At 39.8% G+C, this 26145-nt stretch overlaps 1 protein-coding gene across 1 annotated transcript in view; it reads left to right on the top strand.

The window, feature by feature from the left end:
* SUCLG2 (succinate-CoA ligase GDP-forming subunit beta) overlaps nt 1–26145 on the top strand; it is a 366453-nt gene that overhangs the window by 190285 nt on the left and 150023 nt on the right. Inside the window, exons 3-4 of the mRNA XM_070738185.1 lie at nt 20921–21020; nt 21114–21204. Of these exons, the coding sequence (XP_070594286.1) occupies nt 20921–21020; nt 21114–21204 (191 nt within the window). The remainder of the gene's footprint in view (nt 1–20920; nt 21021–21113; nt 21205–26145) is intronic.

Here is a 26145-nt window from a genome sequence, read left to right as displayed (position 1 = left end):
GCCCCTGCAGCTGATAACAGAACTTTGGAACTTAGGAAAGGCCTCGGCAGCCGATCCATGCAGACCGATCCGGAGCTCTGTTACCACCTGCAAAGGCTTTAGAAAAAGTTTGCCAACTGCAGAAGAAATGGATGAGCAAGGCAAGTGTCTGGGTGTACAAGGTCTGGCTGCCAAAGTCCAAATGTAAGTAGTATGGCTCCTCCACGCCCCAATCCCCACCCTAGCTTAATTTTTACCCATGCACTGTGGGGTGGGCAGGGTCTTAATTAGGGCTTATTTTGAGATTAGGGTGTACATTGGCCGCACTTGTAAAAATCCAGCTACGCCTTACTTTCACAGTAGATCATATTTTCGGGAAAACACAGTAGACTTACAAGTTACAAATAAAAAATAATGAATCTCATCCACAAATATTAATTGATGGTATTGCGTCAAATTGTTTGTGACACCTAGCAATTCATAGATTTTCTCCATGAATATATACAATATACCCACCTAAATATTAACTCGAAAGGCAACTTTTCTTTTAAATTTTGGAGCCTGGCTTTACACTTCTGTGTGGCAGAATAAACTGCAAGAGCATTCTAACTCATCTACCGTCTAAATTATTGGTGCTTAGTTTATTATTCATTCTAGTTTATATTAAATTATAAAATGACGGCGCATACCTCTGATGAGACTTCATCTCCTTACAGTAGTTAATATTTACCAGTTGCCTCAGGGCCACAATATTTCTTTTTTATATTGTTTAATGCAATAGTTTTTAAATGAGGGAAAAAAGGCAATGATATTGTGAATGCAAACAAATAAAAGTCCTGACAGATTCCTCACCTCCAATGAGCCAAGCAGAAAGACATATTCAAAAATAAAACATTCCTTTATTTTCTTTTGCAGTATTTCTGTATATAATTAAATGTGTGTGTCCTCTTTTCTTTTAACTTAGCCTATATAACTGTAGCTCGCAGTATCCAATTCTAGCTTGAACTCTGTTGCTTGACTTCTTGTTAGCATTAGGGATAAAAATAGACTGACCAACCATCATTCGTCTTTCACGGCACACAATCAGACACCATGATAAATGTCAGATATGTTTTCCATTCTTCTTTTTTCTATTTTTAATTTGTCCCTATCTGAAGGGGCCTAGTGATAGTGAGCCAATTTTGTTATGTTTAGCTCACATCTTCATTCATAGACAGGGGTCTCAACCTGCTACCGTCATGGCATCGTCACATGACCTATCAGGACTTTTTTCCCCTTCGCCCAACCAAGAGGGGGCATGGCCTGTGTGTGACAAATCCGCCGCATAGGCCCAAGTTTGACAGCCCTGTTCATAGAGATGGAGTCCATACTTCTTTAATTATCCAGGTGATTTTTCTTACATTAAATGAATCTCAGATTTCACAAGTTGATAAAAAGACCTGAAGGTAAATGGTAAGTGAATAGACTGGGAGTTACAAGGCAAGGATGGAGAACTTTGGTTTTCTGGGTTAATGGGTTGGAATAGTTACTTCATATTAATAATGAGAAACATTATCATTTGGGAGACATTCTCCAGAACATTCTCATCTTATCCAGAAAATTCTCATTCTGGAAATATTCTGTCTGGATTGTTGTCCTAATAAGTGTTGGGAGTTGAATGGAATACTAGGGAGATGGACTGATAAATGGACCTATCATCACTCTTCTCTTGGTTTATTATTAATAATAATATTATTATTATTAAATAATAATAATAATAATAATAATAATAATAATAATAATAATAATAATAATAATATTTGTATGCCGCCCCTCTCCGTAGACTCGGGGCGACTCACAACAGTGATAAAAACAATACATAATGACAAATCTAATAATTAGAATCTAAAATAGCAATTATACATATAAAAATCTAAAAGAGAAACCCCAGTAAATAAAAGCATACATACAGTCATATTGTGCACAGAAACTACATAGGCAAGGGGGAAGTGTCTCAGTTCCCCCAAGCTTGACAACAGAGATGGGTTTTGAGGAGTTTACGAAAGGCAAGGAGGGTGGGGGCAGTCCTAATCTCTGAAGGGAGCTGATTCCAGAGGGTCGGAGCCGCCAGAGAGAAGGCTCTTCCCCGGGTCCCACCAGATGGCATTGTTTAGTCAACGGGACCCGGAGAAGACCAACTCTGTGGGATCTAACCGGTCGCTGGGATTCGTGCGGCAGAATATAAGTCAATTGATGTATTTTGTGGTTATGGAAAGTGATTTCAGACCAATACTTACTTGCCTACTACTTTTAGTTAAAAGAATATCTAATAGAGAAGCTGAAAGAACTTTGATAGCTGCCTCTGAACCAGATCTGACTAAATTGAACGAGATCACTGCTTCTCAATTATTTTCTGCTGCACCCTCCCTAGGAAGAAGTAAACATTTCACATCCCTCCAACTCTTAGCCAGGACGATTGTTTGCAATATTCAGCACATTTTCGCTGAAAAAACTCAAGTGGCTTCTCAGCGTGATTGGGGCATAATGTGTTTAAGAGACACTTTAATTTATTTGGCTCCATGCAGTCCGCTGCCAATATTTTTAGACCCAGTAAATATACCGGTCTTTCCTCGTCTCCCACCATAGTCACAGTGAAGCCAAGCGCTACATATGCTTCGTCATATTTCCTCATCTTTAGCTTTTGGGAGATTTATGTTTCTCTCATTATCTATGTCTCTCTCCTCCTTTCTTTTCATCCCTGTTAAATATTTTTCCATGATGTCTCTTAAGGTTTGTTATATGCACTTCATATCTCCTACTCTGTGCTGTGTGGTATTGTTTAGTGAAAAAACCCCTACGCCCAGCTGCAAAAAAGTCCCGTTCTCTGGGGTCACACGCCTTCCCTGGCATAGCTCCGCCCCACTATTTTTGAAAAACTGAACTAGATGAACCAATGGCCTATTTTTAGGTAATGTAGCTTCATTGCTTAGGTGAATTTAGCAGGACCTTAATATGTACAAATTCAATGAAAATGTCTGAAGCTTTTCTACTGTAATAATCAATAGCCTTTAATTATTCACCACCATTGTAAGAAACTATATTTTTACCCTGCTCACAATGAATAATGTCAGGCTCCCTTCATTAATATTTGGCAGAAAATCATTGATCTAGAGCAGTGATGGCGAACCTTTTTTTTTCTTCAGGTGCCGAAAGACCGTGATCAGGCACCGTGGTCATGTGCGAGTGCCCACACCAATAATAATAATAATAATAATAATAATAATAATAATAATAATAATAATAATAAAAATAAAAATAAAAATTTATTAGATTTGTATGCCGTCCCCCTCCGAGGACTCGGGGCGGCTCACAACAACATAAACTGTACAAATCCAATTTTAAAATACAATTTAAAACCCTTATAATAAAATAAAATAATCACACAATCAATCAAACCATATACCAGCCTTGACAATTGGGGTGTGTGTTAGTTTCCCCATGCCTAGTGGCAAAGATGAGTTTTTAATAACTTATGAAAGGCGAGGAGGGGGGGCAGTCCTAATCTCTGAGGGGAGTTGGTTCCAGATGGTCGAGGCCACCACAGAGAAAGCTCTCCCCCTGGGTCCCGCCAGACAACATTGTTTAGTCGATGGAACCCGGAGAAGGCCAGCTCTGTGGGACCTAATTGGCCACTGGGATTCGTGCGGCAGAAGGCAGTCTTGGAGGTATTCTGGTCCGATGCCATGTAGGGCTTTGTAGGTCATAACTAACACTTTGAATTGTGACCGGAAATTGATCGGCAGCCAGTGCAGGCCACGGAGTGTTGTTGAGACATGGGCATATCGGGGGAGGCCCACGATTGCTCTCGCGGCCGCATTCTGCACGATCTGAAGTTTCCGAACACTCTTCAAAGGTAGTCCCATGTAGAGAGCATTGCAGTAGTCGAACCTTGAGGTGATGTGGGCTTGAGTGACTGTGAGCAGTGACTCCCAGTCCAAATAGGGCCGCAACTGATACACCTCGCCACAGCTGAAAGATGGTGCTCTAATGTTAGCTGTGGACCAAGGAGGACGCCCATAATTCAATGCTCCCCCATGCCCCCCCAAGACCCTCTGGAGCACTGGTTCTCAACCTTTCTAATGCCGTGACCCTTAATACAGTTCCTCATATTGTGGGGAGCCCCAATCATAAGTCTAGTGCCAATTCTCCCAACAGAGCTCTAAGCTGATTGGCAGGAAGGTCAGAGGGACACTCCCATTGTAAACATCTGATTGGTTGGATTGTAAAAATCTGTTCCAAGGTGCCAGAATAGAAGCTTCAGTTCCTAACATCATGGGAAATTTGTCTTTTCCCCTGGTCTTAGGCGACCCCCGTGAAATTAGATTAGATTAGATTAGATTAGATTAGATTAGATTAGATTAGATTAATTGGATTTATATGCCGTCCCTCTCCGGAAACTCGGGGCGGCTCACAACAATAATAAAAATGGTACATAGTAACAAATCCAATTCCCACCAATCTAATTACAATTTTAAATTAAAAAATTCATAAAACAATCCCAATATATATTTAAAAAACCAGACACACAGTCAATCAATCAGACGGCAAAACAACATGGGCAAGGGGGAGATGTTTTAGTTCTCCCATGCTTGATGACAGAGGTGGGTTTTAAGGAGTTTACGAAAGGCAGGGAGGGTGGGGGCAATCCTAATCTCAGGGGGGAGCTGGTTCCAGAGGGTCGGAGCCCCCACAGAGAAGGCTCTTCCGCAGACGACATTGTTTAGTCGATGCCAGATGACATTGTTTAGTCGACGGGACCCGAAGAAGGCCGACTCTGTGGGACCTAACCGGTCGCTGGGATTCGTGCGGCAGGAGGCGGTCCCGAAGATATTCTGGTCCGGTGCCATGTAGGGCTTTATAACCAACACTTTTGAATTGTGACCGGAAACTGATCGGCAACCAATGCAGACTGTGGAGTGTTGGAGTAATATGGGCATACTTAGAGAAGCCCATGATTGCTCTCGCAGCTGCATTCTGCATGATCTGAAGTTTCCGAACACTTTTCAAAGGTAGCCCCATGTAGAGAGCATTACAGTAGTCGAGCCTCGAGGTGATGAGGGCATGAGTGACTGTGAGCAATGACTCCCGGTCCAAATAGGGCCGCAACTGGTGCACCAGGCGAACCTAGGCAAACGCCCCCCTCGCCACAGCTGAAAGATGTTTCTCTAAGGTGAGCTGTGGATCGAGGAGGACACCCAAGTTGCGGATCCTCTCTGAGGGGGTCAATAGTTCCCCCCCCCCAGGGTAATGGACGGACAGATAGAATTGTCCTTGGGAGGCAAAACCCACAGCCACTCCGTCTTGTCTGCGTTGAGTTTGAGTTTGTTGACACCCATCCAGGCCCCAACAGCCTCCAGGCACCGGCACATCACTTCCACTGCTTCGTTGACTGGAAATGGTCATTCGACCTCCAAAGGGGTCCCGACCCCCAGGTTGAGAACCAGTGCTCTGGAGGCAGGAAAAGGCCTCTTTCCCAACTTATGGTGGGCTCAGTAGGCTCATGTTTCGCCCTCCCAAAGCTCCAAAGGCTTGCCTGGAGCCAGGGGAGGATAAAAACGCCTTCCCCCATCCCCCTGGAGGCTCTCTGGAAGCCAAAAACACCCTCCCAGAACCTCTGTGCAAGCCAAAAATCAGCTGGCCAGCACACACATGCATGTTGATCTAGGGCAACAGCTCGTGTGCCAGCAGATAGGGCTCCATGTTCCACTGTGGCACCCATGCCATAGGTTCGCCATCACTGATCTAGAGAAAGGGTTCTATTTGTCAGATGGCTCAGATATGGCTCAACAGAGATAAGAATCTTTTGGGGGGTTTTGTAGACAAGGAAAAAAGAGAACAAAACAGTTGAATTTCCATTGACACTGAGAAGATATAAATGATTTGTAACAGCTACTGTACCAACACTGGGTTTAACTCATTGTTTGTGTTTTCCTTTCTGGCCTTCGCATGAGTTAATGGACTTCTGGTGCAGCAGTTTCTTGAAGCCAAACTATTATTGAGTGTTGACATAACTGTCATCCTAGACCTAAGAACCATTGGCTCCTGTCTCAATCCTCACATATAATTTCATTCAGGGTCGCTGATTGTCTTAGATATATTTTTGATCAGGATATTTTTAATAGAACTGGAAGAAGGAACAATGTGTGCCATATGTGTTCAATCACATCATAAATGAGAGGCTACGGAAAAAGAATTACAGTAGATTGCCATCGATCTGATTAACCTCTTTTGACTTTTTTTCTTTTTAAAACTTGGATAGCTTTTGCCTAGAGCTCCTTCCGGTAGCTTTGTTCTAGCACAGGGAGAAACAGAAGAAAGGTACATGTTGGTTTATTTGCCCAATATAAAAAAAGAAACTAAGTTTATTTTTTTAAAAAACCCTGTGAAATACTCACTTAAGAGGTAACTTAGCAACCATACAATGTTGAACATAACGGTAGTATTAGTGAAAAATGTCCTCTTGAAATTATGCAGCTAAACATCTTGTCTGTCTTTCTCAGGGAAAGGGAAATAATATATAGTGATACCTTGGCTTACGAACCCCTCTTCATATGAACTTTTCGTGATACGAACCCGGTGCTTAAGATTTTTCTGCCTCTTCTTCCGAACTATTTTCACCTTACAAACCTGAGCCACCGCTGCTTGGATGCCCCGCCTCCAGACTTCCGTTGCCAGCTGAAGTGCTAAGATTCCCCTGAGGTTCCCCTTGCTGGGATTCAAAGCAGCGCCAGCAAAAATGAAGGGAATCTCTTCATTTTTGCCAGCGCTGTTTAGAAACCCAATGAGGGGAGCCTCAGGGGAATCCCAACGCTTCGGCTGGCAACGGAAGTCCGGAGGCAGAGTTTCCCAGCGAGGGGAGCCTCAGGGGAATCCCAGCACTTTGGCTGGCAATATAAGTCTGGAGGCAGGGATTCCCAGCGGCACAAGGCAAAAGGGGTGACTTTTGGAATGGGGTTGCATACATTATTTGCTTTTACATTGATTCCTATGGGGAAAATTGCTTCGTCTTACGAACTTTTAATCTTACGAACCTGGTCACGGAACGAATTAAGTTCGTAAGATGAGGTATCACTGTACTATATACTGAATTTTCAGCTCAAATCAAAATTAGTAAAATCAATATAACTAGCTAGGCATAGCATAGAATTAGAATTACAGTAGTAACTCGTGATACAAATCCCTCGTCATACGAACTTTTCGAGATACAAACCCGGGGTTCAGAATTTTTTTGCCTCTTCTTACGAACTTTTTTCGCCTTACGAACCTGCCGCCGCAAATGCCGAACCCGAAAGTTCGGCAAAAGTTCGGGTTCGGCGTTCGGGAGGCCGCTGAGAACTGCTGCCACCCGGCTGTCATCTTCGCAGAAGAGCCGCGGAGCTGTCAGCCGGTCGGGAGGCTCAAAAGGAGGCGGGGAATCCCAATAGGGAATTCCATGGGCGGAGACGTCCTTCCTGGCTGGCTGAAACGTGGACTCCAGGAAGGACATCTTAGTGACATCAAAGCTCTGCCCATGGAATTCCCTATTGGGATTCCACACCTCCATTTGAGCCTCCTGACCGGCTGACAGCTCCGCGGCTCTTCTGCGAAGGTGACAGCTGGGCGGCGGCGTTTCTCGGCGTTCACCCGAACCCGAACTTTTGCCGAACTTTTCAGGTTCGGTGTTCAGGAGAACACCGAGAAGAGCCCGGCTGTTTCAAAAGGTGACAGTCGGGCGGCGGCAGCCATCAGAGTGCTGTTTTTGTGAATTATTATTTTTTGCTTGCACGCATTAATCAGTTTTACATTGTTTCCTATGGGAAACATTGTTTCGTCTTATGAACTTTTCATCTTACAAACCTCCTCCAGGAACCAATTAAATTCGTAAGATGAGGTATCACCGTAATTAGAATAGAACAGAACAGAATAGAATAATAACAAACTTGGAAGGACCTTAGAGGTCTTCTAGTCCAACCCCTGCTCAAGCAGGAAGCCCTATGCCATTTCAGACAAATCATGCCTATGTTAAGGTTCCTGTCAGGCCGAAGCCATCATTTGAGTTGGAGACTTTGGCCTGCCAGCCTACAAAAGGAGCAAAGTATCCTTTTAGATTGGGTTTTCCTCCAACAAAACATAAATGTTTATTCACCAAGTTATGCAAATTTGTTAGCTTTCTTGCCCTCAGTTCTGCAAGGCATAAAGAAACAGACCGGGGTGGGCGGGGAGAGGAAAAATAGTTCTTAATCTCTGTCCTCTGGCTCCTAGATTTTTGCCATTTTCATAACACAAAAAAACCCCATAATTGAATGGAGTCCAAGAGTGCAGCTGGGGGCAAAAGCGAAGTGTTTTGTTCTTAATGATTGCCTGATTTCAGCACTGCCTAAAAGATGCAGCATAAAAACGTTATTCTTCAGCAAATGTTGTGAATTTGAAGAGTTTTCCCCTGCAAAAAAAAAAAAAAAAGAATGTATTTTTAGCATCCAAAATAAAGTACCGGGTGAGGTGGGGAAGAATTTTCAGTAAGCCTTTATTCTGCCTGCTTTTATGGCCGTAATGGTTTCTTTGCTGTATTTGCATTTCTTGCGAGCATGGATGATTTATTTTGATTCTGTGTTTTGCTTATGAATCTTGTGCAGCAAATTAGACCCACCGATGTCTTGACCAATGCTTGAAAGCTGGATGGGAAGGAATCTGCTTCTACTCAACCCAATAAGGCAGTGCTTCTCAATTATTTTCTGTTACACCCCTGCCCCAGGACGAATTAAACATTTCACGCTCCCCCCAACTCTCCGCCGGGACAGTTGGTGCAATATATGGCACATTTTCACTGAAAAGCTCAAACAACTTATCAGCATGATTGGGGTGCAATGTGTTTAACTGATGCCTAAATTTATTTGGTTTCATGCTGTCTGCTGCCAACATTTTCAGACACAGTAAACATACTGGTGTTTCCTGGTTTCCCACCATAGTCACAATTAAGCCAAGCGCTACATCATATTTCCTCATCTTAGCTTTCGGAAGACATCCTTTCTTTTAATCCCTGTTAAATATTTTTCCATGGTGTCTTTTAAGGGCTTGTTATCTGCAATTCATATCTCCTTCTCTGTTCTTTATGCTATTCTTCAGTGCAAAAAACACCTACTCCCTGCTGCAAAAATAAGCATGTTCTCCAGGATCATGTGCCCCCCCCCCCGTACCACTCTGCACCCCTCCCAGGGGAACCCATCCCACTATTTGAGAAGCACTGCAGTAAGGTGAGATAGTGGCAATGAAAGATAATTTATTTATTGTGAGCCACCCTGAATCCCAGGAGAAGTGTGTCATATAAGAACGCCTCTACTTACAAACTTTTCTAGATAAGTACTGGGTGTTCAAGATTTTTTTTGCCTCTTCTCAAGAACCATTTTCCACTTACAAATCCAAGCCTCCAAAACTGTAACCAGAAAGGGGAGAAGCCTCCGTGGGGCCTCTCTAGGAATCTCCTGGGAGGAAACAGGGTCGGAAAAGGTGGTGAGAAGCCTCTGTGGGGCCCCTCTAGGAATCTCCTGGGAGGAAACATGGCTGGAAAAGGTGGGGAGAAGCCTCTGTGGGGCCTCTCTAGGAATCTCCTGGGAGGAAACAGGGCCGGAAAAGGCAGGGAGAAGCCTCTGGGGGTCTCTCTAGGAATCTTCTGGGAGGAAACAGGGCCGGAAAAGGCGGGGAGAAGCCTCTATGGGGCCTTTCTAGGAATCTCCTGGGAAGGAAACAGGGCTGGAAAAGGCGGGGAGAAGCCTCTATGAGGCCTCTCTAGGAATCTCTTAGGAGGAAACAGGGCCTCCACCCTCCCTGTGATTTCTCCGATCGCACGCATTATTTGCTTTTACATTGATTCCTATGGGAAAAATTGCTTCTTCTTACAAACTTTTCTACTTAAGAACCTGGTCACGGAATGAATTAAGTTCGTAAGTAGAGGTATCACTGTGTGTGTGTATATATATATATATATATATATATATATATATATATATATATATATGTGTGTGTGTGTGTGTGTGTGTGTGTGTGTGTGTGTGTGTGTGTGTATGTCACATGTTTAAGCTGAATTTGAAAATTAAGGGAGACTAGGATAGATCTATTTCGGCCTTATTTTTGGCCTCATCAGCTAGCCATACCCACTGGGACTTGAACCTGCAACCTTTGCCTTGTAAGGCAGAGAATTATCCTCTAGGCTACAGTATCCAATCCCTTCAGCTCTGTACCAGGGAAGGGTTACATTTTGTGTCGAATCACCCTGGTATATTGAAGGAACATCACAGCTCCTTTTTTGCCTCTCGGCCCAACCCAGGGCCATTTCCAAGGCAGTTAATTTTATTGATAGCCGACAATTCTATCTGTATGTGTCACATGTTTAAGCTGAATTTGAAAATTAAGGGAGACTAGGATAGATCTATTTCGGCCTTATTCTTGGCCTCATCAGCTAGCCATACCCACTGGGACTTGAACCTGCAACCTTTGCCTTGTAAGGCAGAGAATTATCCTCTAGGCTACAGTATCCAATCCCTTCAGCTCTGTACCAGGGAAGGGTTACATTTTGTGTCGAATCACCCTGGTATATTGAAGGAACATCACAGCTCCTTTTTTGCCTCTCGGCCCAACCCAGGGCCATTTCCAAGGCAGTTAATTTTATTGATAGCCGACAATTCTATCTGTATGTGTCACATGTTTAAGCTGAATTTGAAAATTAAGGGAGACTAGGATAGATCTATTTCGGCCTTATTTTTGGTCTCATCAGCTAGCCATACACACTGGGACTTGAACCTGCAACCTTTGCCTTGTAAGGCAGAGAATTATCCTCTAGGCTACAGTATCCAATCCCTTCAGCTCTGTACCAGGGAAGGGTTACATTTTGTGTCGAATCACCCTGGTATATTGAAGGAACATCACAGCTCCTTTTTTGCCTCTCGGCCCAACCCAGGGCCATTTCCAAGGCAGTTAATTTTATTGATAGCCGACAATTCTATCTGTATGTGTCACATGTTTAAGCTGAATTTGAAAATTAAGGGAGACTAGGATAGATCTATTTCGGCCTTATTTTTGGCCTCATCAGCTAGCCATACCCACTGGGACTTGAACCTGCAACCTTTGCCTTGTAAGGCAGAGAATTATCCTCTAGGCTACAGTATCCAATCCCTTCAGCTCTGTACCAGGGAAGGGTTACATTTTCTGTCGAATATATATATATATATATATATATATATATATATATATATATATATATATATATATATATGTTGCACTTTGCCAATTGCCTGAATTTTTGATCATGTGACCACTAAGATGCTACAAGTATTGCAAGTTTGAGAACCAATCATAAGTCAGTGCCATTGTAACTTTGAACAGTGACTAAGCCGCCCTGAGTCCTTCGGGATTGGGCGGCATAGAAGTCAAATTAAATAAAATAAACAAGTGGTTGTAAATTGAGGACTTACAATTCCAAAATTCCAAAATTTGTATGTGATACAAATACACGTATAACACAAATGGAAATCAATAATGTTTTCCCAATCAAAGTTAAATTTTGCATTAGATTTGCTTTTAACCTAGGAAGTTATTCCTCGCATTGAAACATACTCCCAAAATTTAATAAGCTAATTTTTCCAAAAAAAGGGAATCAAAGATATTTTCCATTATAAAGTGTATAAAATCTCTGCAGCCATTAACATATATAGTGCTAGTTTGCTATATTTTGGATGGATATATTGTTTAGTGAAATTCAGTAAGAGCATTTGAGGTTGTAATGGAATTACAACCTTCAGAATCTGTTCCATTCTGCTATAAATCATTTCTGTGTTGTTGAGCTGCAGACTGCAACATTTTCACCATGTGTAAAAATTGTATTAATTCTATTTTCATGTACTTTTTAGCAAAGGATTCATTCATTTAACCAATCAAGATTGAAATAATATACCAATGTTGAAAAAATATACTTTATCTTAAGTACAGGTAATCATCAACTTGTACTGTTGAGCCCAATCACAATAATATGGTTTAGCCCAATCACTATAATAATGAAAAGCCTAGGAGATGATTGTATTGAATAAGGATTGGGGGAATTATCTGGAAGTCGCCAGAATTGTAAAAAATGGTCATATGTCAATAGACATGATAGTCCCAGAATCTGCCTACCTACCTATCTACCTACCTACCCTGTTTTCTGAAAGTAATTCCCAACTGGAAAAAATGCTCTAGCATGATTTTTCAGAATGCTTATAATATAAGCCCTACCCAAAAATGAGTTCCAGTTAAGATTGTCATCCAGACAGACACATTTAGTACCATATTTCTCCTAAAATAAGATCTAACCAGAAAATAAGCTGTAATGCATCTTTTGGAACAAAAATTAATATAAGACCTAGTCTTATATTTGCAGAATGTGGTATTTATCTCTCTATCATCTATCTACCTTTCTACCTACCTACCTACCTATCTATCTATCTAGCATAGTGATACCTTGGTACTCAACTGCTCTGAAACTCATCAAATTTGGTATTCAACATATTTTGATATGAAAATTTGGTCCCAGTACACATTGTTTATTTGGAACTGAATGTGCAAGCTACAACTTGTCAGTGTCAGTTGCCTTGTCACTCACCATATTATTCTTTAGGTGAAAAATTTGTTTGGTACTTATTGTTTTGGGGACTCATTGCTCCTCCTGGAAGCAATTAACAATGAGTACCAAGGTATCACTGTAACTATCATTCTCTCTTCCTCCTCCCCCCCTGTCTTTCTCATCATAAAATGAAAGTTTATATTTATTTTTTCTGGAGGGAGAACAAGAGTAAACAATAGAATAGGGAAATGACTACCCTTGGGGTGTGGGATGGAATAAAATTGTTAAAAGGAAAGTGGATGTTAAGTTTAAAATAAAATAAAAATCAAGTTGTTATGTACACATTTAATATCAAGATTTCACTGACTAGCTCTGGCAGGTGGTAGGCTGATCAGCATTTTATAGAGAAACTTCAATTTCTCCTGTGCGCTGCTAAGGAGAGTCCAAGCTTCTGGGGAACAAACTCTGGTAGGTTGTTAGGAACTGAGTTTAAATGCCCTTTATATGCTTTATGTTTATACTTTCTCTCCAGGTTTCCTGATTTAAAACGGCTGATCTTTTTCAGCTTAGACTGTCCTTCAGCCTGTATTTTTCCTCCACATTATTTAGGATGTTTTCAAGGTTGCCTTGTGTTCCTGGAGCTGCTGTTGCGCAGGTTAGCTGGTACACTGGCAAGAACTGCCACCACCCAGATTCAAAGGCAGCCAGAATCCCTACCCCACATGGGCTAAACTCATGTGGGGAGTGGAGTATTTATAAGTAGTGAGGGTTTGTCTGTTTGCTGGTGGTGACGGTCCCAATGATTTCCCACATTCCCAGCCCATTCTTGGCATCTGCCTTTGCTGCCATTATTTGAGGCCATCAGGCTCGTTTTGCCTTGGTTTCTGGCAGCAGCCATTTTGTTGCCTGTTGTTGGGCAGATTTCATGGTGGACATAATCACAGGCTAATTTGCAAGAAGCAACTCACCTGTTGCCCAGCAGAGTTGCGGGCAATTCTGCATCAGTTTCTGGCACTGAGTATGCCGGCAGCCATTTTAAAAGCCTTTATCGATGGCAAGGCTTTCAATTGCCATTTTGCCTGCATTCTCTAATAGGAAGGTTGTGTTATTTCCCTCATTGGCAATTAAAACCTTCACTTGACACTCTGCATAATGAGAGGTGCTGCCGTCACAAATCCATGGGCCTCTCGCCTGCCAGCCCAAATTAATTAACTCCGGAGTCACTGCATCCTATGCCACCAAACGGGCACTGAAGGAAGCAGAGATCCAAAACCTTCTAGCTATTTTGGCCATAAAGAGGGTGCCGCACCCAGGAGAAGCTAGAATTCTATTGTTTTCTTCCTAGTCCCTAAGGGTTTGGGAGACTGGAGTGGCATCCTCAATTTGAAGTAGCTCAATGTCCACAAGTGCTTCAAGATACAATCCCTCAAGCCCATCTTGGGATTCATCAGACACTTGAATTAGCTCATTTACATTGATCTCAAGGAGGACTACCTCCCTGTGCCAGTACGTCCATCACACAGGAGGTTCCTGAGATTCTGTTTCACTGGCACTCACTTTCAATATCGAGCCCTGCTATTCGGCCTTTCATCGGCACCCAGGACCTTCACCAAACTTCTCAATGTCATGGCGGGGTACCTGAGGACGCGTCCATTACGTCTTCAATGCTATTTGACAAGATAATTATTCAATCAATGTTGCCCCAATATGTGTACGGGGACCTCCTGTACACTGCTCAAGCCCTTCAGTGGAGCCTCCTCCCATACCAACAGGTGAGGACCAGCCATTCCAGCACATTGGTGAGAGTGCCTCCCGTGGTCCTTCATTTGCTGTGATGTTGGTTGTCTCCAGCTCTTCAGAAGGGTTGTCTCTTCAAGGAGCCCACTTGAGTGACTGTTACTACTGACGCGAGCCTCTTTGGGTGGGGAGTTCACGTTGGCTCTCAGATGACCCATCTGATGAGCAGATGGACTTGGTCAATGCCAACATCAATTTATTAGAGCTTTGAGCTGTGTCCTTAGGTCTACAACTTCGAGCCACTGGTGTCAAACTGCCATGTCCTAGTTCTGATGGACAATGTGGCAACAATGCGTAAAGCATTCTGTGCATGTACAGAAAGTAAAAAAACTCAAATGGCGGCATCCGAGTGGGTGGGCAGAGCTTAGCGCTCCCTTCGTGACCAGCTCTCCGACAACCCACAGGCATGAGTGAACCAGGAGCATTTCCCCCCTGCTCTTATTGTACTGTTGTGGTCTGTAATTCCCTTTATGGAGATGAAATGTAGAAACGATTTGTATGCCGGTAAAATTAGTAACGCCATGTTTCTAGCCCAAGCATAGATATTACTTCATGAACTAGTGTTGGGTTCCTGCTATAAGCATTTCCAGCAGACTAGAGCAATCGCTGGTTGTCAAAGAGAATTCAGTTTTTATTGATTCATAATAATCCACAACATAGAGTCCTGTTACAGTTTCAAAGTGTCACACTTTCCTTTGTATTCACCACACCCAATGCAAAGGCGATGTATCTTGGAAAAATTGCTCCATTGGTGTTAATTCATTTGCTAGCTTTACGGCTGAGCACAAGTCTTTCAAATTGGACATTGTGCTCTAAAACAAGTGTTTCTTTCACTTAGTTGCATTTGAAATGGGAGGAACAGCACAAGATCTACAGTTCCTTAGTCTGCTTTCTTGTATTATTTGTTCATCCTTCATTGTTCACTGTATTTTGAATCTCACCTTCCCATATGATTGATGCATCTAAAAATAAGTATGCCATGATTTACTACGTTCTTTTCATATTAGCAGACATTTACTATTTGGTTTTTTGAAAACAATATTATTACAATTTACACATTTGTGCAATGCCACTGTAAAAACACAAATTTTCATAAAGTAGTTTTCCTGGCCAGTAAATGCAGTTTTGAAATTTTCAGGTGCAAACCTTAATGACTAAATTTGTGGCAAACCTAAAACGCTATAAACAAGCATCAGGCTTACCTTTTCTAATTTGTTTTTAGTTTGGAGCTGTGAAGCAAACACTAATGAATTTCACACTTCGTCTTGTAGTCCAATAGACAGCACTGGCAATTGATTGAGAAGCCTTAATTGCAAAGCGAAGTGGTGCTGAGAACGCTGTGTTATACTGCATTGTAGCACGTTCCAGTGGTTGTAAATATTGACATGACACTTTATTTGTCATGCTAATCTCTTTCTAAAGGAGAGAAGAAAAGAAAGAAAGATTGCATACTCTCAGAGGGAAAGAGTTTTAGCATCTTGGAATTATTTGTAGATTTGTTGAAACTACTTGATAGATGCTTACCAAAGAGATCCATTTTAATGTTGTTTTCTGACTATGGACTTATTTCATTTCCAGAGCCTGTTAGAAAAAACTGGGGTTTTGATGCATTATCCAGTAAAAATCGGTAAATCATGTATACATTTCAAATGAGTTTCAGTTTTTTGTATGTGTTACTCTTTTCTGATGTGATGTGAGAATTCAGGCCAGAGACAAGATTTTTTTTAAAAATGGTCAGACATGTGTGTGTTTGCACACACACAAACACTAGAGATTAGTTGCAACAAGCTTTTCTAGAATGGAGACCTTCAAGGGAAAAAGAATCAGTGTGGATTGAATCTACTTGGTAAAACTTCAGGCCTGGTAACTGTAAAATAAGATTTGGCTGGTTTACTTCATTTTCCACAGTTTGGGCAAATAACTGGAATTAAAATATTTCATGTCATTTTCCTTTAGGTACAGGAAGCCTGACTGATCCTGTTCTCCCTGCTGTGTTGATTAAGAGTAAAAGAATCTAACTTTTAGATAGTTAGACTTGTGTATGGATTTATTTACTTCTTTCATAATGGTTGGATGCAAGATACTTTGTTGCTTCAATGCTCTTTCGGCAAATTTGATCAAATTAAAAATATGAAATATAAAAAAAGGAAAAGGGGGGACATGATCGAAACATTTAAGAAGACTCAGGGCGGCTAACAACAATATAAAAAGACAATGTTATTCATAACAGTTATAAATACAATTCTATTTTAACCTCTCAAGTTATAATACCCTTTTTTCGATAATCTATCACTTTGAAGAAAAAAATTAATACAACTAATTTTGTTCCATTTGTATTAGAAATTGATATTTAAATGTCCCCCTCCTTCAACTGTAATCTTTAATTCTTTGTAATTCTTCAAAATCCAATCCTTTCATATTTCTTTTAAAGAATTCAAAACATGACAAGGATTCTTATCTGGATCTTTAATCCATTCGAATAATGTCCTTGAAGTTTTTTTTTTTAATTAATGTTTGTCCTTTTAGACAGAGTTTTTCAAAACTTTAAGTCTTGTTTGTAAAACCACTCTTTTGATATGTTATTTGTAAAACCTTTTAATTATTAGGACATCAGATGGTTTCTTTTGTATATCCAGTGTTGCATTCTTTTAGTCTGTCGTTTTAAAATTCACTTTTAGATAATTCTCAATCTTGCTAATAAAACTTATTCCTGTTACATAATATTTTCCAAACGCTGTCTACCATGACAGATGCTCTTAAATTTAACCCCTGGGTCTATTTTTCAAAAATATTCTTTAATATAATTAACGCTGAGATACGTTTATCCATTCTATATTAGTAAATGTGTTCTTTTCTCTTAATTGTAAATTTTAATTCATTGTAATTTCCTTTCGTGGCCAACCTTCAAAGTTCCTTCCTTTCATATTTCTTTTAAAGAATTCAAACCATGGGAAGGATACTAATAATTAATTCCAAAATCTAATCCATCTGGACTCTTAATCCATTTATAACTTTCTGAAATCAAAGTTCTAATCAACCTTTAGCTGTTTATTTCAAAAGAATTTTTAAACTCCTTGAACTTGTATTTAAACTTCTTTCGCTAATGATTGAAGGGAACTTACCCAGTGTCAATCTAAAGGTTCCTAATAGCTGATAAGCAGTTAACAAGCAATTTCCAAAAGGAATTAAATAAGGAGGTATGTGAATCCTGTATCCTTTGAAGTGGCATTGAGCTTTAAATCCCCTGGAGGTCTCTGCCTTGTGGTCCCCTCTTTAGGAGCAACTGTCTGGAGTACTTGTGGGCAATCTCAACTTTTCTCATGGTCCAGAGAGGAATTCCAAAGGACTGGTCTACTCACCAGCTCTTCACTCTGCCACAACTCATTGGCTCCTCTCTTTTTTTGCAGAGCCAAATTCACATCAACATTTCTTCCTCGATAGAACTCAAATAATTTAATTAGTCATACGGTAGTGACTCAATAACAAAATAAATGTTCTGTCACAATGGACAGAGTGATTTTTGGTTGTTGATGCTGTCACCCAGAACATGATTTATTTGAAGAATCATCCTGGATCTTATGGGAGGGAGGATTCATTTACGTTTCCTGGTAATCTACCTCTTGGGTGATAATGAATTATTTAGAAAAGCTGGGACTGAGAAAGGAGGCATATTAGAATGCAAGACAGATGTTGAAGTGGAAGGATTTGTTGTTTGGAGCAATATATATCAAATGTCAATGCTTGGAAATAGATATTTTTAGTGTATGCCATGTGTAAGCTATCCGAAAAGAAAAATGTCTTTTTTCCTATATTCTTTTCCTGTATTCTTTTGTAATACAGATTTACAGTACAATAGATTAAAGATTTTTTTTCTTGCTTGGTGATAATCTTTCTTTCAGTCTACAGTATATTTTTATGTGCTATCTCTAACCCAATGCCTCCAGAGTATCCCCTCTCTCTTTAAATCCTGTTTCCTGATTATTCTAAGCACTTTACTTAAATCCTGTTTCCTGATGATTCCTAAGTGCTTTGCTTCCAGCCATGAGCCTCACAAATGTTCAACTTGGGGCCATATCCAGTCTCTCAAAGCCGTGGTTTCAGCCTTTCAGATACCTCCAAAAGTTGTTACTGAAATTTAACTTTTAATATCACAGCTATATGCTATTAAACCTATAACTGGAGATTAATTTTATTCTGGAGCAACAACAGAGATGGGCTAGGCCAGTGATGGGGAACCTATTTTTGGGGGAGGGGTGCACAAGGGTGCACACGTGTGCGTGTGTGCCCACACCCATAATGCCCTCCCCCTGTGCATGTGTGCTGCTCCCCTGCACGTGCACAGTCCCTCCGTGTGCATGCACACAGACCTCACTGAAGCCTCCACACATGCGCAGAAGCCGAATCTTGCATGCACAGCGTGTGCACGGTGGGCAGTAATGGAGGTGCACATGCAACTCCATTCCTGCCGATGGAACGGTGTTCCATACTGTCCTATATAAATATATATACAGTGTTCCCTCGATTTTCGCAGGGGATGCGTTCCGAGACCGCCCGCGAAAGTTGAATTTCCGTGAAGTAGAGATGCAGAAGTAAATACACCATTTTTGGCTATGGACAGTATCATAAGCCATCCCTTAACACTTTAAACCCCTAGATGACCACTTCCCATTCCCTTAACAACTATTTACTCACCATTATTACTGGTACTCACCATTGAATAAGACACTTAGTGATCCTGATATTTATAAACATAATTATTTATTAACAATATTTTTTTTTGTTATTTATTTACAAAAATTATTAGTTTGGCGATGACGTATGATGTCATCGGGCGGGAAAAACTGTGGTATAGGAAAAAAACGCAAACTTTTTTTTATTAATATTTTTTTTAAAACCGTGCTGTAGGCTATTCGCAAAGTTCCAACCCGCGAAAATTGAGGGAACACTGTATATTTGTAGATTTTCATGAGTATAGGTACGTAGGTCTTGGTATATCAGCCTCTGTCTAAATCAAATCCCAGTAAGGTTTGTCTGTCTGATGAGAGCATAACAAGTTCAAAATAGATCTATAACAGGCCCACTTTCTTTTCATTTAACAGCAAAAACATGTTAAATATGTATATATGTATGCATGCCTGCATGCATATATGCATATATGTATATATGCCTGGTTTTCAAACCTGCTTCTTTTTTCATCCTAAATTTGGCATTCCACACAAACAGAAACAGAATTAAAATGCTGCTTGGATGGTCATGTCGAGCCATTAGTATTGAGGGAATAATCCTGGCCGCAATCTGTTGGTCTTGTTCCTATTATTTAATAGGTGGTCTTGTTCCTATTATTCAATAACTACTAAAACATGGGGAAAGTTTGTGAGGATGCTTATATTTTTTTCCCCTCCTTGATGTATAGTATCTAATGTATAGACATTAATATAATGTTGGCAAATTCCTTTTCTAGTGACTCTTAGCATAGATCTTTGTGCTTTTCAGAGTTATTACAGTTGAGCTGGCATCTTTGTCCAGCTATCTAATAAGGTCTTGTTCCTGGTTAGTTATAATGGTTCCAATTTCATAAATGTGAATTTAAAGTTAGCCTTATTCCTCCTCCACTTGCATTACTTAAATTGCATTACGTTGCTAAAATTAATTGTGCTTGCCATTTGGTTAACCATTCATCTATGTAAATCTAATTCCTTTCGGATCTCGCATCAGGCTGAATAGTTTGAACTTGTATTTAAACTTCTATTATCTACAGACTTGGCTAGCTCACTCCTCCTGCTGGATTCAAAGGGAGATGTGAAGAATACACCGTGCCAGTACTCAGTAGAATTTTAATTTATTAAAAGGGATAGTTCACTTCTTACCCCTGAGGCAAGATATTTTATGAACAGGTTTAAAAGCACTGGTCTTGGTACAGATCCTTGAGAAATTCCACTCCCTAATTTTCTCTGTTGAGGAATTTACCCATTTATTTTCCTCCTCTTTTCTTTCTGCCTCATAATAACTACAGTAGCTAGCAATCCATAAAAGGCCAACTCCTCTGTTCCTGGCTCCTGAGTTTCTTCAAGAGCTTTAATGAGGATCTTTGTCAAAGGCTTTGTGAAAATCCATGTTTAGAGTGTCACCTCCATTCATGTGCCTGTTAACACTCTCAATAAACTCTGCAAGACAAGTAAGGCAGGTTTTACCTTGGTGAATTCCATGCTGATTTTTTTCCTTCAGCAAGATTTGTTTCTCTACTGTTATTTTTTTTTAATTGCTGTTTCCCACTATTTTCCTGAGACAGATGTTAAGCTTGCCGGTTTATAATTTCCTCTATTTTTCCCGAGCTCCTTTTTACCATTTTATTCATTGTCTCCAGGAGTGCCAGTCTAAAGTTGCATTAAGTCATTCACATGCGTATGCTCTTAGATTAAAACACAAGAGCTGTTCTTTAACATTAACATCCAAGGGAGTTTTTCCATTCACCTGTCACATAATGAAATTGGTTCATCCAGGTTGTAGCTTAAATGCATTTTTCCTGCCCTCTTACAGAAGCAACGGAAATTGTGTTGAAGGCTCAGATCTTAGCTGGTGGAAGAGGTAAAGGTGTGTTCAGCAGCGGCTTGAAAGGAGGAGTACATTTAACAAAAGAGTGAGTCTAGTTAAATGCAAGAAGCTTTTTTAAAATTATTGTTTCTTTGAAAGTTTTTTTAAAAAAATATTCCTATATTCCTCTTTTTTGTAGCCCTAAAGAGGTAGGACAGCTTGCTAAACAGATGATAGGATATAATCTTACAACCAAGCAAACTCCAAAAGGTGGCGTTAAAGTTAACAAGGTAAGAAAGCCTCCCACTTTTATCAGTTGTACTATGAAGCTACTGAGCCAACTACAGAATGTTATTGTTCATTAGATCTTCATCTAATAAATGTTCATACGAGAATGAAGAATATATATTGCTTATTTACATGCCTTCACTTTTTATATTTTACTCTTCTTTTTTTTGGCTTATAAATGTCAAATCAAAAAGCACATTTCATTTAGGTTTTCTTTTGTGGCCTAGCAGAATGGAAAGAGTCTATCCTCCATAAGTCATCATTAGTTGTATTTGCTAAGACCTAAAATACTTAAATGACATAACATCCCCTTATACGTATAACTTGGCCAGTTTGATATACAGAGCAATTGTATGTTTTTTTAAACTCTCACTCAGGAAATCTAGGAAAAATCTGTCAATTTTTAAAGAGTTCTTGTGGAGTTAATTTTCAGAAAACACAGGACTTGTCCAGGAGGGTTCCAATTTGCAGTGATTGTGTGTGTGTGTGTGTGTGTGTGTGTGTGTGTGTGTTCTAAGTGTACAGTATTTGTTTTCAGACATGCAGCACCATCTCCCTAAATTGTTTTGCAAAAAGCAATCCTTGGAATAGCGATGAATTGAAAGTATATAGGTATAAAAAAAGGCTTGATAGATGCAGTTGTGTTCATATGATATGATTAGGTTAAGCATGCTCAAAATGTAAAAATATAAGAACCACCTGGCCAGGTGTTAGTCAAGCATATGTTTGTCACAGGGCCAATGCAAGTACTTTTCAGGTAATTGTAAGCAAGATTTGAAGATACACTCTTATCCATTTCCCTGCAACTGATATTGTTTGGAGTGTTGTTCTTTCTTAAAGAGAATTAACCTTGAAGACTTACAGCCCTTGATAGAGCTGTCTTCTAAGAAACGCAAGAAGTTTTTTTGGGAGATAGAAAATAATAGTGATCCATGATAGAGCTTAAAAAAACAGAAATTAAATAATGTCTTATCCATAATTCAGTTAATGTTTGTGATGACTGAATTCTTGACTTAAAACTATTTCAGATTGTAGTTCTTCATGTTTGTAAGCAAAGATTCATTAATTTCACTGGAATAATTAAATATAGACAATACAAGAACATTTTAAAGATCTAAAAACAACGTTTACCCTTCCTAAACTATTCATCTTATCCTGATCATTACTTTAATGGCCTTGGATATACTGACACGAAAGGTGGTTCTTTTACTTATCACTAAAATATGACTTATTCATGGTGAAGTTAAATTTGAAAAGTATGTTTCTAGTTATATTAGCACACAAGTGTCAAGTCATTTGGGAATCGGTGATGACTATTTTGATTATTTGTTGAGAAAGACAAAGGATATTAGGATACTAACATATTAAATTAAATCAGAAGTGCCTAATCCATGGGCTGCATGTAGCCCCACAAGATTGCAAAATATTAATATTAACTATTGTTAGTATGTCTTGATACGAAACCTTCAACATACATTAAGTTGTTGAGTGTAGGTAATGTGGGTTAGCCAGACAATGACTCAGACTTAGTATCAATGTACATACAACAATATTATTATTTACAAATATACAGAATCAACAATATAGCTCTAAATGTTTACAAACCACGCACACAGCAAGAATAGAACTCATGGCAAGTATATCTCTAACAAAGTAACTCCCCCAAAGGGAACGGTGTTGGCGCCCTCTTATGGCCAACCTGTAATATTTCTTTAAAGGTACAGTCTTTATCTTTTACAAACTAACATTGTTATTTACTGTATGGCAACACCCAAGTAGGTTACGTACTATATACTAACAACTATGTTACATATTTCGATTCGATTACTGCAATGCTCTCTACATGGGGCTACCTTTGAAAAGTGTTCGGAAACTTCAGATCGTGCAGAATGCGGCCGCGAGAGCTATCGTGGGGCTTCCTAGATTCACCCATGTTTCTGCAACACTCCGCGGCCTGCACTGGCTGCCGATCGGTTTCCGGTCACAATTCAAAGTGTTGGTAATGACCTTTAAAGCCCTACATAGCATTGGGCCAGAATACATCCGGAACCGCCTTCTACCGCACGAATCCCAGCGGCCGATAAGGTCCCATAGAGTTGGCCTTCTCCGGGTCCCATCGACCAAACAATGTAGTTTGGCGGGCTCCAGGGGAAGAGCCTTCTCTGTGGTGGCCCCGGCCCTCTGGAACCAACTCCCCCCAGAGATTAGAACGACCCCCACCCTCTTTGTCTTTCGCAAATTACTTAAGACCCACCTTTGTCGCCAGGCATGGGGGAGTTAAGTTATCCTTTCCCCGTAGGCTATTACAAGTTATGCATGGTATGTTTGTGTGTATGTTTGGTTTTTTATAATAAGGGTTTTTTAGTTGTTTTTATTAGTTGGATTGTTCATGTTGTTTTACCACTGTTGTTAGCCGCCCCGAATCTGCGGAGAGGGGCGGCATACAAATCCAATAAAAAGGAAAAAAAAGAAATATTTTACATGTGGCCCAATTTCTTTTCACTCAGTGTGGCTCATGCAAGCCTAAAGGTTAGGCCACCATGCATTAAAGCTTGCCTTAGTCTATTAATGCTGCCATAAAGTAGACAAATGATGTAGTGTAGTTTGTAGGAAGAGAGATTGGCAACGAATATCTCTGATTTTGTTTAAAAAAAAGATACCTTCAGACTTAAACAGAATTGTTTCCAGGATTTTGATCAAATAGAGAACTGATTTCCAAAATACAATTTTCAATTGGAAAGAAGTTTCAAGCTCCTTGACTCCCGTCTGAATTTTGCAAATTCTTTGAAGTATCAATCAGAGCTTCCGTAAAAATGGACTGTTCTTTTTCTTTCACTGGACTGAAAGAAAATCTGGACAATCATTTTGTTTTATTACCAGAAGATTAGGGAAGGCAGTTCACTTTTGGTCACAGTGAGTATCTTACTTCCATGCATGGATTCATCTATAAGGAAGAGGTTTTTTTGTCTTGTTTCATCTTATCTTCCTAGCAATTCTTTCAGCCTATAAGGCCAAAAATGTACCATTTGCTAAAACAGTGCATAAATGTGATTCCTGGTGGCATTTATATGTGTCTCTGGAAGCAGTTATTAGATTTAAAGTTGAGATAACAAATGTTACACAAAACTACTGTGAAGTTATTCTTGAGATTTATTAGGATATAAAGCAATATAGTGTACCGCTCCCCCATGTCTTGCCCCCATACAGCTGGAGTTACATAGTTCTTCTTACCCCAACAAGAAGCCATATAATTATTACATCTCCTGAGAGGAAGCAGGAGTTTTCAATAGAGAACTCTCATAAACCAGTGAAATTCCATATCACAGGATGTCTTGAGAAAGTTGGGTTAGAAGTGATACAACCTAGTTTATAGTCCTGGGTGCAGTTGGTTTCTTTATCAACCAATGAGCTTCTGAAAGTACATTTCTTTCCTTGCAGTGATACATAAAAATGTTAGTGCAAGATCAATCTATCTTAAATAAACAGAGTTTCCCCCCTGGCTCCTTCAAACATGGGCAGCTATTTTATAGGTTTACATAAAATTCTCCTATGGCATCGTGACATTTGGAAAGTTTGGTTATCTTCAAAGACACTTTCAGTATATCGTAGTTGATTTACCTGCCCCTGTTCTCCAAGTAATAAAAAAATTTAACTTTATTGAAGTTTCATTTAGATGGATGGATTTTTAAACAAAAATAATTAGAGTTTCTTATAATAATATTCTATGGAAGCTATCACAGAGGGTTTCAATAATAAGAAAGTGAATTCCATCCCTTCATTTAAAATTCAAGTATTTTGTCTTATTCCTCCTGATTTGGGGCAGTATTAATAATTTTTGTCTAAAATGGGTATAATTTCATGTATGGAATCAGACTTTTTTTGGTTCATATTTGTATGTTGTGGGATATTCTTGCATGGACATGCATTTTAGGTATTGAAGTATTTTTACACACCTGTATGTATGTGTCGGTGTTTTATGTATATTGACATATTGCCCATGGATTGTTTCCCAGAGTATTATTTGTAATCTGTACAGTATGTATAGAAAAATGCAGGTATAAATCTTGAGTGTTGGTGAGTCTATATTTGAAGGTCCTACTGCTTGTTTTATACATGTCCCAAGTTTTATACAATACATACAATACCATGTTGCATCTCCATGGCATGTATTTTTTGTCTGCATGTATTGGAGAGTCCTTTCTGTGCCTGTATGGACTAAAGATCCAGTTCTTTACCACCCAGATAGCACATTGAGCTATAAAAGGAAAATAAGTACAGATATTTGCTGTACTATGCATAAACCAGAATAAAAAGTTGGTCAATCTGTCAGTGTATTGGACTACTAGAATTCCATTGGGTAAAATAAAATTCTCTAACACTGAGCTATAATGAACATGTGCAGATGGAATTCTATCACAAATAAAAAGTGGCCCCATCATATGTCACAAGAAATGCCAAATTATAGTTTCTTGTGGGTAAATCTGAAGGGAGGGGAGGGAAGGAAGGAAGGAAGGAAGGAAGTCAGTCAGTCAGTCAGTCAGTCAGTCAGTCAGTCAGTCAGTCAGTCAGTCAGTCAGTCAGTCAGTCAGTCAGTCGGAAAAACTGACTTCTAGTTTACCCATTTTTTTCACCATCCCAGGCTTCAGTGAGCCTTGTGCGCATGCGCAGGGGTTGTGCGCTTGTGCAGGGGGCAGCACAGGGGTGCACACACATTGGGGGCTAAGGAATGGGTGTGGACATCTGTGTGCATGTTAGCTATACACACATATACTCTTTTGGCACATGAAGCCAAAAAGGTTTGCCATCACTACTCTAGACTCACATGGTTTGAGCAATACCTCTAGCCTCAGTTAAGTGGATATGATTTATTTTTAAGGGTGTTAAATTTTTTATATTGTTCTAAGGGTTTTATATTGTTTTTTATATTGTTTTTATATTGTTTT

The sequence above is a fragment of the Erythrolamprus reginae genome, chromosome 2 (assembly GCF_031021105.1).
Source record: "Erythrolamprus reginae isolate rEryReg1 chromosome 2, rEryReg1.hap1, whole genome shotgun sequence".
In the NCBI taxonomy this organism is placed as follows: Eukaryota; Metazoa; Chordata; class Lepidosauria; order Squamata; family Dipsadidae; genus Erythrolamprus; species Erythrolamprus reginae.
Note: the sequence above shows the minus strand (reverse complement) of the source record. Positions and strands in the feature narration are given on the sequence as shown.